A 19,732-nucleotide genomic window follows, 5' to 3' on the forward strand; every position below is an offset into this window, starting at 1 on the left:
AACCTGGGTGGTGGGAGTCCCTGATGATGAATGCTACTTTGCTGCTACATTACTCTGTGTAGATGTGCTCAGTGGTTGGGAGGGCTTTCCTTGATGATGGACTGGACCATATCCGATACTTTTTGGAGGATTTACCATTCAAAGGCATTGGTGTTTCCAGACCAGGCTGTGACACAACCAGTCAATACACCCTCCACCACACATCTATAGAGGTTTGTCAGAGTTTTAGATGTCACGACGAATCTTTGCCAACCCCTGAGGACATAGAGGCTAATTTATCACCACATTTGACTCAGCCTAAAACAGTGGTGTTGTCAGCAAACCTGACCACTTCTTTTTATGCTGTACAACAATGATTTAGATGATGGAATAGATGGCTTTGTTGCCAAGTTTTTCAGATGATACAAAGATTGGTGGAGGGCAGTTAGTTTAGAGGAAACAGGTTGGATGCAGAAGGACCTAGACAGATTAGGAGAACGGGCAAGAAAGTGGGAAAAGAAATATAATGTTGGAAAATGCATGGTCAAGCACTTTGGTAGTAGAAATAAATGTGCGGACTATTTTCTAAACGGGGAGAAAATCCAAAAATCTGAGATGCAAATGTTAATTTTCAGGTTGAGTCAGTGGTTCGGAAGGCAAATGTCATGTTGGCATTCATTTCAAGAGGTCTAGAATACAAGAGCAGGGATGTGATGCTGAGGCTTTATAATGCACTGGTGAGGCTTCACTTTGAGTATTGTGAACAGTTTTGTGTCCCTTATCTTAGAAAAAATGTGCTGGCATTGGAGGGGGTCCAGGAGAGGTTCACAGGGATAATTCCAGGGAATGAAAGGATTATCATATGAGATACGTTTGATGGCTCTGGGTCTGTACTCACTGGAATTTAGGATTGTGGGGTGTGGAATCTCACTGAAACCTTTCAAATGTTGAAAGGCCGAGACAGAGTTGTTGTGGAAAGGATGGTTCCTATGGTGAGAGAATCTAGGACAAGAGGGCACAGCCTTAGGGTAGAAGGGTGTCCATTCAAAGCAGAGATGCAGAGAAATTTCTTTAGCCAGAGGGTGGTGAATTTGTGGAATTTGTTGCCACATACAGCTGTGGAGGCCCGGTCGTTGGGTGTATTTAAGGCAGGGATTGATAGGTTCTTGATTGAACATGGATCATTGGTTACGGGGAGAAGGCCGGGAAATGGGGTTGAGAAGGAGAAAAAAAGGATCAGCCATGATTGAATGGTGGAGCAGACTCGATGGGCCAAATGGCCTAATTCTGCTCCTATGCCTTATGATCTTATGCCATGTCTCCACAAACACGTGATGAAACATAGTCACTGTTGTGCCCTCTTTGTAATTGCATCAATATGTTCGGCCCAGGACAGATCTTCAGTGGTGTTGACACCCTGGAACTTGAAACTGCTCACCCTTTCCATTGCTGATCCATTGAAGAGGGCTGGGGAGTGTTCCCTCCATTTTGCCTTCCTGAAGTCCGCAATAAATTCCTTGGTCTGTCTCACATTGAGTGCAAGGTTGCTGTCATTGCACTACTCAACCAGCTGATCTATCTCACTCTTGCACAGCTCCTCATCAACATCTGAAATTTTGCCAACACTAGTTGTGTCACCTGCAAATTTACAGATGGAGCTTGAGTTGTGCTTAGCCACACTGTGGTGGTGTCAAGAGAGTAGAGCAGTGGGCTAAGCACACGATCCTTGAGGTGTGCCAGTGTTGATTGTCAGCAAGGTGGAGATGTTATTTCTGATCGGCAGATACTGGTCTCACAGAGAGAAAGTCAAGAATCCTGTTGCAGAGAGAGGTTCAGAGCCCCAGGTTTTGGAGCTTTTGGGACATTCTGACTGCCCCAGGGGAAGACAATACATGAATGTTCATGTTGACTGGTGGTCATTTAAATCCTCAGGATGTGATCAGGGAGATTGTTAAGTGGCCATTGTCTGCATTATCACAATGTTAAAGTGTATCCCTGTCACGATGCATAGTTCAGGACAGGTCTGTTTTGTCAGTTAATATTCTGGCTAGTTCTGTATTCTGAGAGCCATCCTTCAGCACTTTAACAAAAGAGATATATTTTGGGTGTTTGGAGTTTGTGCTCAAAAGTTTTCAGCCCAGTCTCCAAAGTATGAACTTTCAAAAGGATTCTACGAGCTAGGATGTACTACTATTACAAATATGAAATTCTACAAATTAAACAAATATTCAAAATGTTAGAGATTGGTAGTTCATTTATCACTTTGTGTTTACAAAATGTAAGACAGTGTGTGATGAGAGGAGAATCAGATTCTCTGCAGAAATTCTGCTGTTTTTATATCACCAGCTTCAATGTCTCTCCGATGACTCAGTTGATGAGTCACAGCAGAGGTTATCCTGCTTAGACTTTGATAGAAATAAAAATCACAGATCATAGTTTCTATAACAGATTCTTCCATTCATAAATCACACACTGCATCACAAATATCTGAAACTTCTTACCAATGACAAGCAACTCCATTATTTTCAACTCTTTCCCACCAACAGTGAAGGTGTAATCTCCTTGGTCACGGGCATTTAATCTGCTTATCGTCAGTGCACCACTCAAAGCGTTGAATTGTAAACGGTCCTTGAACTGTTCACTTGGTTCCAATATGGCGGCATTTGGGCTGTGCACCAAAATAACATCATGGCTTTTGTTGCTGGCTTTGAAAGTCCAACGGATTTCATTCTTGCTGGAATCAACTGTGATTTCAGGATCCAGTAAAACTGATGAACCAAGGACACCAATCACTTCTTCCCTTACAGCTGAAATAAATAAATAGAAAGTATAATCATTTAAACTGTCGAGCAGGTGAAAGTGAGACAACTACAGCACAGGAGTAATATTACATGAACAGATGTTATTGGACATTTTACTGCAGTTTCAGGACCAAGCTGTGTAGGGCGACTTGATCTGTAGCCTTGGTCACCTGGACAATAGTAATACATATGTCAGGGTACTGTTTATTGGCTACAGTGCTTAGCCCACTGCTCAACTCAGTCATTAAGGACCCCCGTCACCCAGGACATGCCCTCTTGTTATTGCTATCATCAGGAAGGGGTACAGGAGCCTGAAGGCACACACTCAACAAGTCAGGAACAGCTTCTTCCCCTCTGCCATCAGATTTCTGAATGGACATTGAACCCATGAACACTACCTCACTCATTTTTTTTTTGCCCGACATGTAGGGGCAGTATGCTAGTGCTGTGGTTCGCACAATCTTTACAGTACCAGCGACGCAGGTTCAATTCTGGCCGCTCTCTGTCAAAGAGTTTGTAAATTCTTCCTGTGACTGTGTGGAATTCTTCCAGGTGTTCCAATTTCCTCCACAGTCCAGAGACGTACAAGTTGGTAGGTTAATTGGTGATTTTAAATTGTCCCATGTTTGGCTTGGGTTAAATCAGGGGTTGCTGGGTGATGCAGCTCGAAGGTCCGGAAAGGCTGACATCACCCTGTATCTCAATAAAGAAAATAAATAAATAGGCTGTTTAATAAATTTATATATTTACAGTAATTCATATTTGAGTTTTTATTATGTACAGTATTGTGCTACCTCTGCAAAAACAACAAGTTTCATGACAAATGCCAGTGATATTAAACCTGATTTTGATTCTGTGTAAGATCAACTATCTACCTGTCATCTGAGGGAGATGGAAAGGACAGGGAGTCAATAACACCAAAAACTACATGTTCACACTCTCTTTCATTCTTCAAGAGTCTCAGACCCAATTTGTCTCAACCGACACATGCTGAATTTATACAGCTTTGCCAAATGTTCTCTACACCATATTACCACTCTCAGATTTGCTAGTCTGCTCCATAATACCATTCTGATAAACCCTCGTGCACAGTCTCCAAAGCCTTGCTACAAGTGTGAACACTGATGAATAATGGTTGTGGAATAAGAAATCTGATAGACTTTAAATAGTTTTATGTAAGGAATAGTGCAAAAGAAAGAAGGATATTTTACAGTCAACACGAGGAGATCTGCAGATGCTGGAAAGTAAAGCAACACACACAAAATGCTGGTGGAACACAGCAGGCTAGGCAGCATTTAAATGGAGAATCACTGTCGCAGCATCTGTAGGGAGAAGCATTGTCACCACCTTTTATAGTCCTTTTATATTTTACATTCATCACCTTTGAGATCTTGAAGAATGGTCCTCTGCTCCTCAACTGTACACTTGCTCAGCTGACTTCCCAACCCACTTACCGTCTACAGCCACCACCCTTGATTTCCCAACATCTTTCCTTCACCCAAATTAATCCAATTTATCTCAGTTAAATTCCTCTCAGAGCTCGTCCTCACTTCAGTCATGTCAGCTCAGAATCATTTCCAAACACTGAAAAAGTGATCACACTGCAAGGTAGAGATTGTGTTTGAAAGTTCTCTGTGGCAACTGGAAACAGACACAAGTGGTTTTCGTGCATGTGCCGGTTCCCTGAACACAGAGGAGCAGAATGAGGCCATTCATCCCATCGAGTCTGCACCACCATTCCATCATGTTTACCGGGAATGTTCTCTGCCCTTTGATGTCTCTTACCTTTATCCGCACTACACACTCCCACCCATTCTATTGTCACGTACACAAGTGAATGTACGGACATGTGTGATGAGAAATGGAATTGCAGAAGCATTACTTGGGGTGGTAAATTGGATTAGTAAGTATGCAGATTATACTAAGACTGGTCGTGTTGTGGATAATGAAGTAGGGTTTCAAAGCTTGCAGAGAGATTTAGGCCAGTTAGAAGAGTGGGCTGAAAGATGGCAGATGGAGTTTAATGCTAATACGCGTGAGGTGCTACTTTTTGGTAGGAATAATCTAAAATAGGACATACATGGTTGTGTTGCCCTTAAGGCATTTGTTTAGTTTATTACATTTTCACTTTAACTAGAAAATAATTACAAATGAATTACTAAAGTTAAGGTTGTTGAAAGTAAATTCGTTGTCTGTGATGTATCGCGGCATGCAATGATGTCACACCCGGTTTCGCTGCGTCTTGTGGGAAAATACTGGTTTGGAGAAATGGGAAGGTGGGGGCTTGTGTGGGCAGGATCAGCGTGAGAAAAGTTTTCATTCTACGCACTAAGAAACATTATAGAAGCAACGCCATAAGTTCATAAGATAATCAACATGTTGAAGTAAAAATGTTAACGCTGATTCTGTTAAAAGTAATGACGGTTGATAAAGTTTATTTTCTTGTGCTATTGAAAGAGTTGCTGGATAGTTTGTGTTGAAGTGTATTTAAAGCCAGTTGATGGCGTTGGTAGATTCTGACTGTATGTTGTACTTTAATGTAATATAGTTTGTTGTAGTTTTACTTTTGCAAGTATTTATGATGTAAATGTGATGTCAAGAAGGAAACAGATACTGTATATATTTTGTATTGTTTTATCAACAGTTTTCACCATACGTTAATGTGGAAGAGTGAACAGTAAACAGTTAATCTTACTGGGATCCTGTCTTCATTGTCTACAGTTTACCTTGGTGTTTCGTTCAGAGTTCCTACACCTGGACGAAAACACTACAGTGAAAAGGCAGCATTACCAGATGTTTCAACAAGTGGTACAATGGCATCGTGATCCAGTGTCAAGTCGTTGCCATCCAGCGCCAGAAGCAGTAGGGAATCAACAAATAAGGCTATCCACGCAAGAGCTAAAGCAGAAATCGCTAAGGTGCGAGCGTTGTATGCCAAACAGGAAACAAAATTGAAAATGGAAAAGGCTGCCAGAGAAAAGGAAGCGGCTGCCTGAGAAGCCGAAAACCAGTTGGAAAAGGTAAGGATAGAGTCAGAGTTAGAAGTGCTGATGCTACACCGAGAAGCCGAAGCTGCCAGGGTGGAAGCAGAGATATTAGAAAGTGCTGAAGAAATGCATGTTCTAGATGAAGTAAAATCTACTTCAGAAAGGACCAGAGTGGAACGTAATAGCGACTACGTCCAATCTCAAATAGACCTGAAGATTCGTTTTTCCTCTCCATACTTATTTGCTAACGTCCCACTTCATGAGCAGTCAAAGGGAATCCCAATTGCATCACATCCATTTGAGGAAGACAATTTACCCTTGCAACTTTGCAACAAATTCAAGAATGAAAGGGCTGATGACAAATACTTCTCGACACCAAACTTACCAGAATTGGCAAGAGAAGAGGGAAAGGCTGAATGCAGAACAGCAAATCCCATAACAAATGTACACCTCATTCTTATGCCCGCCAACATATTCTCCCAGCCAGCATGCCACTTGCAGTTGAACCCATGGCACAGTATTTAGCACGATGAGATCTCATCACTTCAAGACTATACCAGTTTGATGATAAGCCTGAAAATTATCATGCATGGTACTCCTCATTCGCTAACGCTATTGGTGGAGTCCAGCTCGAAGCAACCCAAGAGGTGGATCTTATGACAAAGTGGCTGGGAAAAGAATCATGTGAACAGGTGAGATACATACATTCAGTGCACATCAACAACCCCAAGCTAGCCTTACGCAAAGCATAGGAGAGACTTCGGGAGTGCTATGCGGCCCCTGAAATTATTAAGATGGCACTATTTTGACGTCTGGAAAATTTTCCTAAGGTGTCAGCCAAGGACCACACAAAGCTAAGAGAGCTCGGAGATCTACTCATGGAGATTGAAGGCACTAAAGAAGACAGCTATTTAACTGGCTTGTCATATTTAGATACTTCATATGGAATTAGACCAATCGTGGACAAACTTCCATTTGGGCTGCAGGAAAGGTGGGTGTCTGTTGGTTCAGAGTACAAGGAAGAGAACGATGGTCGATTTCCTCCCTTTGAGTATTTCACTAGGTTTGTGTGCAAGGAGGCGAAGAATCGAAACGACCCTAGCTGCATGAGTCCAGGTAGCAGTACAATTCACACCAAGCCAGTCAAATCCACTTTGAATAATTTTAACATCAATAAACCTGTCTCAGTGTGTAAAACTGAAGTCTCCACAACTAACAATGACCCTAGCAAGAATTGTCCATTACACAACAAACCCCACCCCCTCAAAAAATGCAGAACGTTTAGAAAAAAACCCTTTGACGAGAGAATGGCCCTTCTCAAAGAGAAAAAAATGTTTTAAATGCAGTTCCTCTACCTCTCACCTCACTAGAGAGTGTACGATCCCCGTGAGGTGCTCGGAATGTAATAGCACTAATCACGATGGGGCCATGCATCCCGGCCTGTTACCGCAAACCGACAAAGCTCCTTCACCCTCACAAGAGGATGGCGGGGAGGGAGAGGCTCACTCCAAGACAACTGTTGTCAGCTCGAGCTGCACAGAAGTTTGCGGTCAAGGTCAGTCAAGTCATTCTTGCTCAGAGATCTGCCTCACTAAGGTGTACCCTAAGGGAGCCAAAGACAAGGCCATCAAAGCCTATGTAATTCTGGACAACCAAAGCAATTGCTCACTAGTCAGGCCAGAGTTCTTCGACTTGTTCAACGTAGAGAGTATTCAGTTCCCATACTACCATAGAACATGCTCAGGCAGCGTAAAAACATATGGCAGGAAGGCAGAAGGCTTCCAGCTCGAGTCGCTGGATGGTAAAGTTGTCATCTGTCTCCCTCCGCTCTTAGAGTGCAATGAAATTTTGAATAACCGCACCGAGATCCCGACGCCAAGCGCAGTTCTACACCAGCCGCATCTCCACCACATTGCTAAGCACATCCCAGAACTGGATCCAAAAGCAGAATTACTCCTGCTACTCGGAAGAGACATTCTCAGGGTGCACAAGGTCAGGCAGCAGGTCAATGGACCACATGACGCCCCCTTTGCCCAACGCCTGGATCTGGGCTGGGTGGTGATAGGAGAGGTGTGCCCTGGCAACATAAACAAACTGACAGTTAACACACTCAAGACCAACGTGCTAGAGAATGGCCGCCATTCAATTTTTCAACCCTGCACAAGCTTCATGTGTATCAAGGAAGCACGACAAGGCTTCAACAAGTGTAGTAAAGTAACTGACAAGACACTGGGCCAGTCGGTCTTTGCTCAAACTGTCAGGCAGTCATGGATACCTTTCCACACGATGACTGTGCTCCGGCAATCAAGGACCTAGATTTAGATGGAGAAACCATACCCACACAAAGGAGTTTGGGTCTCCTTTGGGAGATTACGACTGACACATTCACGTTCTCTGTGCCGACCGTGATCAAGCCATTTACCCGCCGTGGAGTTCTCTCCACTGTCAACAGTGTTTTCGATCCCTTGGGTCTACTGGCACCAGTTACGATCCAGGGAAGAGCCCTTCTCAGAGAACTTACCTCTGAGCTCTCTGACTGGGATACTCCCCTACCAGAAGACAAGCTAAGCAGATGGGTGGCTTGGAGAGATTCACTTCAAGACCTAAAACAGCTTCATATCCGATGTAGGTACACTGCAACTTCACTCACCGAGGCTGCGCACAGACAATTGTGCGTGTTTTCGGATGCGTCAACCAAGGCTATTGGTGCTGTGGCTTACTTGAAAGTAGTCGGGAAGGATGGTCAAGTTGAAGTAGGATTTGTAACCGGTAAGGTGAAGCTCACTCCTCAGTCCGAGCCGACAATTCCAAGGCTTGAACTGTGCGCAGCTGTCCTGGCTGTGGAAATGTCGGATCTTATCCAGGATGAGCTAGACCGAGAGCTGGACGATATCAAGTTCTACACAGATAGCAAAGTAGTGCTTGGTTATATTTATAACGAATCAAAACGTTTCTATGTGTACGTTCATAATAGAGTTCAACATAACCGCCTGTCTTCAAAGCCTGAACAATGGCATTATGTACATATCGAGGATAACCCCGCAGGCCATGCATCGAAATCCTTACCTGCATCCCGTCTGGCGCAGACATCCTGGTTCACCGGACCCCCCTTTCTGTATCAGCCACCAAATGAGTGAGACATTCGAGCTGATCGAACCCGGAAGAGACTCGGAAATTCGGCCGCAAATACAAACAGAAGTCACCTACTTCGAAGAATCAATACGTATCACCGAATGCTTTCAGCGGTTCTCCACTTTGAATCCCTTAGAGAGAGGACTTGTGTTCCTCATTCACATGGCCAGATCACACAAACACTCATCCTGAAATGGTAAATGCAAGGGATGGCACAATTGTGACATACCTCGCACTGTGGACAAATTGGCCCAGGCAAAGGACGTCATCCTTAAAGCAACTCAAAGAGCAGCTTTTGCAAGGGAGTTTTCGGCCCTCCAAGCTAATAAACCAATACCAAAGGACAGCCCTTTGAAGAAACTCAGCCCGATCCTAAAGAATGATCTCATTTGTATTGGAGGCCGGTTAATACACTCTCACTTTTCAGCTGCAGAAAACAGCCCAGTAATCCTGCCCAAAGACAGCCATTTGTCCTTACTGCTCACTCGCCATCACCATGAACAGGTAAAGCATCAGGGCCGTCACCTGATGGAAGGAGCAATCAGGGCAGCAGGACTGTGGATCTTGGGAGGCAAAACACTGATCAATTCAGTACTCCACAGATGTGTAACCTGCCGGAAACTGCGAGGGAAGCTCGAAGTTCAATGTATGGCGGACCTCCCACCAGAATGTTTCAATGCCTGCTGCCCTCTTTTACGTATGTGGGGCTCGATGTATTTGGTCCCTGGACTATCATCACTAGACATACCAGAGGAGGACAAGCAGAGAGCAAGCGGTGGGCCATCATGTTCAGCTGCATGAGTTCGAGAGCGGTACACATTGAGGTCATCGAATCTTTGGATACATCCAGCTGCATTAATGCTCTCAGGTGCTTCTTTGCGCTAAGAGGCCCTGCAAAGCAGTTAAGGTCTGATTGCGGCACGAACTTTGTTGGAGCATCAAAGGAGCTGGAGATGGACAAAACAGTGCAAAAATACCTCAGTGAGCAGGGATGCAACTGGGAATTCAACACATCACACGCCTCTCACATGGGAGGCTCATGGGAGTGGATGATTGGTATCACCAGAAGGATCCTTGATTCAATGTTTCTGCAGCAACGCACCCGAGTGACCCACGAAGTACTGTGCACACTAATGGCAGAGGTCACAGCCATTATAAATACACGACCATTCCTACCTGTGTCTTCTGACCCGGAAAACCACTTCATACTCTCGCCATTAATGCTCCTTATGCAGAAGACAGGAGCTCCCCCTCCACCTGGGGACTTCTCCGATAAGGATTTATACACAAAGCAATGGAGACAGGTTCAGGCTCTCGCAAATCAGTTCTGGTCCCGTTGGAGACAGGAATATCTACCTTTGTTGAAACACAGACAAAAGTGGACAGAACCTCGCAGGAATCTTCAAGTTGGAGATTTAGTCCTGCTCAAGGACAAGCAGATCACCCGCAACTGCTGGCCAATGGCCAGAATCACTGCCACATTCCCTGGTAGGGATGGACATGTCAGGAAGGTTGAGTTGAAAACTTCTGACCAAGGTGATGTGAAAACTTACCAAAGACCAGTTGCAGATGTCGTTCTACTTCTACCTAAGGACTGATTTAGAGACTGAAGTTGTGTATTATGTTCATAGTGACCTTACAAAGGTCAGGTGGGGAGTGTGTTGCCCTTAAGGCATTTGTTTAGTTTATTACATTTTCGCTTTAGTAATTCATTTGTAATTATTTTCTAGTTAAAGTTCAGGTTGTTGAAAGTAAATTTGTTGTTTGTGATGTATCGCAGCATGCAATGACATCACACCTAGTTTCACCGCATCTTGTGGGAAAAAAACGATTTGGAGAAATGGGAAGGAGGGGGCTTGTGTGTGCCGGATCAGTGCAAGAAAAGTTTTCATTCTACGCACTAAGAAACATCATAGAAGCAATGCCGAAAGTTCATAAGATAATCGATATGTTAAAGTACAAATGTTAATGCTGATTCTGTTAAAAGTAATGACGGTTGATAAAGTTTATTTTCTTGTGCTATTGAAAGAGTTGCTGGATAGTTTGTGTTGAAGTGTATTTAAAGCTGTTGATGGCGTAGGTAGATTCTGACTATATGTCATACTTTAATGTAATATAGTTTGTTGTAGTTTTACTTTTGCAAGTATTTATGATGTAAATGTGATGTCAAGAAGGAAACAAATACTGTATATATTTTGTGTTTTATCAACAGTTTTCACCATACGTTAATGTGGAAGAGTGAACAGTAAATGGTTAATCTTACTGGGATCCTGTCTTCATTGACTACGGTTTACCTCGGTGTTTACTTCAGAGTTCTTACACCTGAATGAGAACACAACAATGGTAAATGGTAGGGCATTGAAGAATGCAGTAGAACAGAGTTATCTAGGAATACTGGTGCATAGTTCCCTGAAGGTGGAATCTCATGTGGATAGGGTGGTGAAGAAAGCTTTTGGATGCCTGCCTTTATAAATCAGAGCATTGAGTATAGGCGTTGGGATGTAATGTTAAAATTGCACAAGGCATTGGTGAGGCCAAATTTGGAGTATTGTGTACAGTTCTGGTCACCGAATTATAGGAAAGATGTCAACAAAATAGAGAGAGTACAGAGAAGATTTACTAGAATGTCGCCTGGGTTTCAGCACCTAAGTTACAGGGAAAGTTTAAACAAGTTAGGGCTTTATTCTTTAGAATGTGGAAGGTTGAGGGGGGACTTGATAGAGGTATTTAAAATTATGAGGGGGATAGATAGAATTGACGTGGATAGGCTTTTTCCATTGAGAGTAGGGGAGATTCAAACAAGAGTAAATGAGTTGAGAGTTAAGGGGCAAAAGTTTAGGGGTAACATGAGGGGGAACTTCTGTCCTCAGAGAGTGGTAGCTGTATGGAACGATCTTCCAGAAGAAGTGGTAGAGGCAGATTCGATTTTGTCATTTAAAGTAAAATTGAATAGGTATATGGACAGGAAAGGAATGGAGGGGTATGGGCTGAGTGCAGGTAGGTGGGACCAGGTGAGAGTAAGTCTTCGGCAGGGATGAGAAGGGCCGAGATGGCCAGTTTCCATGCTGTAATTGTTATATGGTTGTATGGTTACTGATACACAGCATCATCTCAGCAGGATTCACAAGGTAAACATCAATTAATTGAACCAATTTTTACCAGAAAGAACATCGTTACAATAAACATGAAAATACAAGACAAGAATGCAAAATCAGCCCTTCACACAAGCCCTGCCACTCAATTAAACCATGGCTGATACACCCCAGGACACATCTGCCATTTCTTAAATTCCTCAATTTCCCCAATCATGCAGAAAATTATCTACTTCCTATTCTAAATACCATAAATGATACAGTCTCCACCACTCTGTGGGGTAGAGTATTCCGGAGATTCACTACCTTCTGTGAGAAGAAACTCCTGTGCACCGCAGTTTAAACGAGTGGCCCCGAATCATGTAACAATGTCACCTTACAATTACCACTAAATGGACTTCCTCTTGTAATGTTCTTCTCTTCTGTGCTAATTACATTCTTCCTTGTTAAAAAGCATGTTCATTTTACGCTTTACTTGTGAATAATACCTATGTCATTTGCCTGGGATGTACATGGCCAGATCAGCCATGATCTTATTGAATGGCGGAGCAGGCTCGATGGGCCAGATGGTCTACTCCTGCTCCTATTTCTTATGTTCTTACTGCAAGTTTTTCATTGCCCCTGTGCTAATCTATTTTTGTACATATGACATTAAACTTGACCTTCACTTTCCCTCTCTGCAGAGACACACTCATGATGTAATCATGCAACTTCCCAAGAAAGTTACCACCAAGCCCTAAGGCCGTCAGGAACTTGACCCAAGTGCACAGCAGCTGAGACAATTTTGCGGATTGTGATCACTTTAATAATAAACTGCAAAATAGCCAGACACGAGGAGCCTCAAAAACAAGAGACAACTGGAACTCAACATGACAAAGCAACAGGAGGCTAGAAGCAACTGGTTTGTATGAGTGAACAAGGATTGTGGATAAGAGCTGGGTTTAAATAGGCTGCAGGTGATGAGTTGGAAATGAGTGGCAGGTGACTCCAGTTGACTGGATTAAAACAGGAAGATGCATGTCTGTGCAGCCCTGACAGGATACCCTCCTCCGGCTGACACCCAAAAGCACAGGACGATCCAGATGGATCCAGTGGAACTCCTCCATGTGCGTTGAAACCAGGATGAAACTGAACAGCACACAAGACCTTTCCTCTGGGCTGCACTCATCCTATTTGACCAGGTTCTACATACCCTGTCCATGAAGACATTAATCTATCAAGTGGCAAACCCTGTGCAGTGGACCATCATCCACCATCCTTCGATCTGGAAGTGCAGACTCAGATACATTAAGTAGTCCATGGACAATGGGCTTGAGGTAGGGCATGCGGAAGGTAGGTGTGATCTGAGGGACCGTGGCAACTGGAGATATTAATTGACTGGGTTGATGCTATGGCAATACTTAAGTGACTAATGAACTAGTGCAAGAGTTGCAGGAGATAGTGTACGGGGGTGGTTCTCCGGTGGACAGCCAGACACAGTTCACCGGCCAGATAGTCTAACTGGGCATTAATGCGGTTAGCATAGTACTGATATGCATGACCTGTGTCCTATTCTACACCTTCCAACATTGGTAAACCAGTAACCAAGGCCCTAGCAATAGGACCTCCACCATTGGCTCCTCCATAGGGAACAATAAGGTTCGGTAGCCAGGGATCACTTCAAATGGTGACTTAACCTTTGGCAGTGGAGGTGTGTAGATTGTGGGACAGTTCATCCCACAGCTGATATTACTTCTAAGGAAGGGTCAGAGGTGGCAAAGCATCACAGTAACCTCTTCACTTGCTGATTGGCTCTTTCTGACTGACCATTGGTCTGGGGATGATAGCCGGAAGACAAGCTCACTGAGGTGTGGAGGTGGGTGCAGAAAGCTTGACAGAATCGGGAGACAAATTGTGGATTCTGGTCTGACGCAATGTTTTGAGGAAAAACATGGAGGCATGTTATGTGTTGGGGAACCAGGTCCGCCATCTCAGTGGCTGATGGAATTCTGGGGAGGGCAATGAAGTGAGCTGCCTTAGTGAACCAGTCTATTCCTGTTGTTATCACTGTGGCCCATCAGAAGGTGACAAAGAAGAACCGTGCTCCAGCTGAGGTGTCGGATGGTCAAGTGAAGCCTTGTTGTAGAGCTTTGGTGATGTAATCGTTCATGGCTTGGGTCTCAGGAGGGTGAAGGGAGAACAAACTACCTCAGAAAAGAGGTGGTGCCCATGAGGAGGTATATCATGCAGTCATGTGACCTGTGATGTGGTAGGGTGCTGTCTTCCCTTTTACTGAAGACCATGGCTGGGTCATGGAATTCCTGTGGGAGTTTGGTGAGGTCGAGGGTTTCCTCCATCTCCACAGGCTCAATAAGCTGTCCAAGCAGCACACACATAGACCGGTCCAGAAAACTGCCAGCTCTGCAGAATGCACCAGAGCCTCCTGTGTGTGCAAAGCCATCACGGTGTGGAGGAGGACAGAGAGAGTCGGGCTATGGTGCTGGAATGAGGGCCAGATAGAGCTTACCAGACAGAAGGCCCCTTGTCTCTACCTGGTGATGCCATTTTCCTGAGCACAGTGGACACTTGATGCATCAGAGCTCAGCAGCTCCACAGTAAGCGCACAAGCTGTGCACTTTGGTCTCAGTATCTGAAAACAACATGTGGGCTCCCTTCAAGAGAGTGAATCCATGAAAAGCATCCGGTCTGGAAGGAGTAGCTGGCTGATTACTGAAGACCTGTGCTGACCATCTGGCTGGTGTATTCACAGATATCTTTAACCTCTCACTCTGCCAGTGTGTGGTATCAACATGCTTCAAGCAGGCTTCACTCCCACCGGTACCCAGGAACAGCGTGGTAACCTGTCTCAATGACTATCACCCAGTAGCATTTACATCAAAAAGGATGAAGTGTTTGAAGAGGCTGGTGTCAAAGCATATCAGCTTCTAACTGAGCGGCGACTTGGATCCACTCCAATTCGCCAACGGAAGCAACAGATCTACAGTGAATGCCATCTCATTGGCTCTTCAAACAACCCTGGAACATCTGGACAGCAAAGCTGCATACATCAGGATGCTCTTTATCAATTACAGTTCAGCATCTAACACCATCATCCTCTCAAAACTAATCAGTGAACTCCAAGACCTGGGGCTCAATACCCCCTTGTGTAGTTGGATCCAGGATTTCCTCACTTGTAGACCCAGTTAGTTCGGATTGGCAAAAACAACTCCTCCACAATCTCTATCATCACAGAGCACTGCAGGGATATGAGCTTAGCCCCCTGCTCTACTCACTTTACACCTATGACTGTGTGGCTAAGTACAGCTTATACAAGTTTGCTGATGACACCACTGTTGTGGGCCATGTCAAAGGTGGTGATGAATCAGTATACAGCAGGGAGATGGAAAGATTGACTGTGTGGTATACCAACATTGATGATGAGAGTTGTTGGCCAGAAAGAATGACCATCAGTGCTCAGGAATGGAGGCAGCCACTTTGAGAGACTGTCCTTGAAGCCTCCATTATGTGAATTGTTTGAACTGATTTCTTGCTCTAGGATAATTTAATCAGAGCAATGAAATGTGGACACAAGGAGCTTTCTGCTAATGACCAGCTAAATCTGAAACCATTCCAGACAAGTAGCTATTTGTTGTGTAAAATGGTGGTTTGCAGAAGGAGCAGGAGGAGGCTTGGTGCCTGGGTCACCTGGTTTGACCCAGTCAAGAGTTGTAAAATGATATGGCATTATGCTGAGAGCAATGGCCACAGAACAATGCTGGTTTGAAGCCCTGGATCAGAGGCAATAAAAAGGTGAAACAGGTGGGTCAGATGACCTCAAGCTAACAAGATGGAAACACAACATTTGAACTGATAAGAAGTGTTTAAAAGTAAGGAGCTTTGAATGCCAAGCAGCAACAGTTCTGCAGAGAACAACCATCACAGATGTGGCGTACCCAGAAACACCTGGAGATTAGATCGGGAGCACAAGGAACACCTTGTCAGCGTAGACTGTATTAGAACATAGAACATAGGAATCCACAGCACATTACAGGCTCTTCGGCCCACAATGCTGTGCCGAAAACGTCATCTACATGAGAAACTGCGTAGAATTAACCTATTGCATAGCCCCCTGTTTTTTTTAAGCTCCATCTACCTATCAAAAGGTCTCTTAAAAGACCGTTTTGTATTTGCCTGAACACATTGACGGCAATATATTCCATGAAACCTGTCTGTGAAAAACTTACGCCTGACATCCTCTCTGTAACTACTTCCAAGCACCTTAAGATTATGCCCCTTCGTGTTTGCTATTTCAGCCCTGGGAAAAGGTGTCTGACTATCCACATGTTCAATGCCTCTCATCATCTTATACACCTCTATCTGGTCACCTCTGATCCTCCATTGCTCCAAGGAGAAAAGGCCAGGCACACTCTCCAATCCAGGCAACAGCCTTGTAAATCTCCTCTGCACTCTTTATATTGTTTCCACATCCTTCCTGTAGTGAGGTGACCAGAACTGAACACAGTACTCCAAGTGGGGTCTGACCAGGGTCCTATATAGCTGTAACATTACCTCTCAGCTCTCAAATTCAGTCCCACAGTTGATGAATGCCAACACAACATACACCTTCTTAACAATACTGCCAACCTGTGCAGCAGCTTTGAGTGTCCAATGGACAAGGACCCCAAGAGCTCTCTGATCCTCCACATTGCCAAGAATCTTACCATTAATACAATATTCTGTCTTCAAATTTGACCTACCAAAATGAACCACCTCACACTTATCCGGGTTGAACTCCATCTGCCACTTCTCAGCCCAGTTCTGCATCCTATCAGTGTCCTGCTGTAACCACTGACAACCCTCCAATCTATCCACAACAATGCCAGCCTTTGTGTCATCAGAAAACTTACTAACCCACCCTTCTACTTCTTCATCCTGGTCATTTATAAAAATCACAAAGAGGAGGGGTTTCAGAACAGATCCCTGTGGAACACCACTGGTCACCGACCTCCATCAGAATACAAACCATCTACAACCACCCTTAGCCTTTTGTTGGCAAGTTTGACTGTTCATGGAGGGTCAGGGAAACTTAGTAGGTGTGCATTCTGGTATTAGGTTGTGTAAATTCACATGCTTGTGAACTGAGCAATAAAGGTTATTGTCAGTAAATACAGATTTTCTCTGTGATCATTATTACTAAGTGGTCAATCCTTATAACAGAATTGGCATCCCTGTTGGGGGCTCAAGGATAAATCTTTGTTGAGTCAGCAGGAGTCTTGAGTTGGACTATGTGGGTGAGGTACAGAGAAATCTGGGACAAGGTAGTTAACTGTTTCTAACCCAGGATGAAGAATTCAGGGAATTCTGGAGGTCGGAAGGAACTGAATTGTTTTGATTGAAGGGGATTCCTCCAGAAATGATTGTTAGGGAAAAGGCCACAATATGAGGAGTTTGTTGTTCACCCTGGCTGCAAAGGGAAAACCGCCGGGGATGCCCTTTCGAAAATTGCCCACTAGAAGCAGCCGAACGAGTTAAGATAGAAGTGGAAGTGTTAAGGAAGGAATGTAGTGATTTAAAGATGGCAATGAATGTGATTCAGGGTGGGATGAAACCGGAAGACCTCTAGTGAGTGTTAGGATCGGAAACTACCCTGTTACCTTTTTCTGGGACAGTGGAGGATCCCGAATCACCATCAATGACACTAATGTAAATAACACAAACTGGAAGATACATGGCAAAATTATCTTAATGGATTCACGGGACATTCACAAGTGGGACATGTGAGTGTACCATTGGAAGCAAGGAGACATACATTGGAACATTCAATAGCGTTGGTGGAATTAGACAGGGAGCAAGAACATATAATGGGGAGTTATTACATGGTCAAAAAGGAGCCTTGTTCTGAACTAGTTGATTGCACGATTCGGCTGGTGCCAACTAGTGTGAGTAACAAATACTGCATGAAGATCCTGGTATGTGAATATCAGGATAGAATATGCACAATGGGTGAAATGTGGATAAAACTGGAGGAGATGAGCAATGAACACACAGTACAGCAAATCACTGCACTGAACTCAGGGGCATTTGCATGGTACAAACATGACTACAGAAAGATGGCTGGCAGTGTGTGCATACAAGGTCCAAACCCCAAACCACAGAAGCAATATGGGTTAACCAATGAAAGATGAGGAAGATGTAGGAAAGGTAATTCAAAGTTTGGCACAACAAGGGGTACTGAAAGGAGGCCAGTAGCCTCCACTAATAAATCACCCATATGGCCAGTGTGGAAACCAGATGGTAGTTGGAGATTGACGATAGACTACTGAGAACTGAATAAAGTAACTCCATCAACAGCCCTAAATGTAGCAACTGATCTGGAAACAGTGGTTAAACAGAATGAGGAGCACAATGGTTCACAGATTTAGATATAAATAATGGATTTTGGTCTATCCCACCAGAAAGACAGAGTCAATACAAGTTTGCATTTACTTTTCAGGAACAGCAATAAATATACACTGCCCTAACACAGCGGCTCCATAATTCCCCATCTATGTTTCACCAGTGCCAAGGGTTGGGGTTAATGGTTCTCAAAACATGGGTGCTTGGTGCAATACATAGTTGATACACTTCTGCAGACTGAAATCAAGCAGAAACATTATTGGCTATTGACAGAACTACTGCAATTATTACATGCACTGGGACCAAAGATAAACCCTAAAAAAGCACAGCTGAGAGGTTTGTTATTTGGGAATGATCTTGACACCTAGAAAAAGAGAAGTTAATAAACCAAGAAGTGGTTAAGAAACTGCCTATTCCATGAGACCTCAAAGGGCTGAGGTCCTTTCTGGGGCTGGTAGGATAGAGTAGGTATCACATTGATGGGTTTTCCACCAGGGAAACACCTTTAAAGGAGGAACTGAAACAGAATGCCTTGTGGGGATGAAATCAGAGCACACACAGGTCATTACAGCCCTGAAGCAAGCACTTGCCACTGCACCTGCTCTAAAAACCCCAAATCCAAATGAGCCATTCTCATTGGAGGTGGCCACAACTGATATCACCCTCTCAGCAGTGCTATTATCAGAGACACATGGGGAGTTAAGACCAGTAGCCTATGCATCACGCATGCTCTCACCAGTAGAACAGGGGTATACTGTATGTGAAAAACACTTGTTAGCGGTTTTCTGGGCAGTACAACACTTTGCCTACATAGTGGGACTTAATCCACTTCCAATAATGACAGAACACACCCCCATACAATCACTGCTCGATGCAAGAATTAAAGATGTTTCAGTAAGCCAAAACAGAATTGCTGGATGGACATTGCTGTTGCAAGGGGGAAATATTAGTGTAAAGTGACTAAACACCACCTCTATGTTAGCCAAAAACCTGGTGTACCAAGGAAGTGAACATGAGTGTCAAGTTATGATAGCACATGATCCCAAGGGTCCCCTTGTATCAAAACAAAAAGGAGAGGGTGCAAACAGATCAGATAAAGTAATGGCTGAGAATAAGGACACTAAGGGAAAAAAACCCTACTTTAAAATTTTTTGTAGATAGCTCTTCATCGATACAGGATGGAGAGAGGAGAACTGGGTGTGGGATATATGTAGAGGATGTGGATGGCTTGGAAATGTACAGCATAGCTTTAAAGTTACCCGATGTGGGTGGACATGTGCAAAATTGGCAGCTGTAGCAGATGTGGTATGCCGCACAGAATGTTTTTCACCCGTCAGTAATACACTCTGATGGACTGTATGTTTTT

The 19,732-nt window shown here is 44.0% G+C and overlaps 1 protein-coding gene across 1 annotated transcript in view; it reads right to left on the bottom strand.

The window, feature by feature from the left end:
• Nucleotides 1-19,732, bottom strand: part of LOC140721206 (uncharacterized) — a 33,183-nt gene that overhangs the window by 3,242 nt on the left and 10,209 nt on the right. Inside the window, exon 2 of the mRNA XM_073036067.1 lies at nt 2,481-2,786. Within this exon, the coding sequence (XP_072892168.1) occupies nt 2,481-2,786 (306 nt within the window). The remainder of the gene's footprint in view (nt 1-2,480; nt 2,787-19,732) is intronic.

This window comes from Hemitrygon akajei, chromosome 2 (assembly GCF_048418815.1).
Source record: "Hemitrygon akajei chromosome 2, sHemAka1.3, whole genome shotgun sequence".
Taxonomy (NCBI): domain Eukaryota; kingdom Metazoa; phylum Chordata; class Chondrichthyes; order Myliobatiformes; family Dasyatidae; genus Hemitrygon; species Hemitrygon akajei.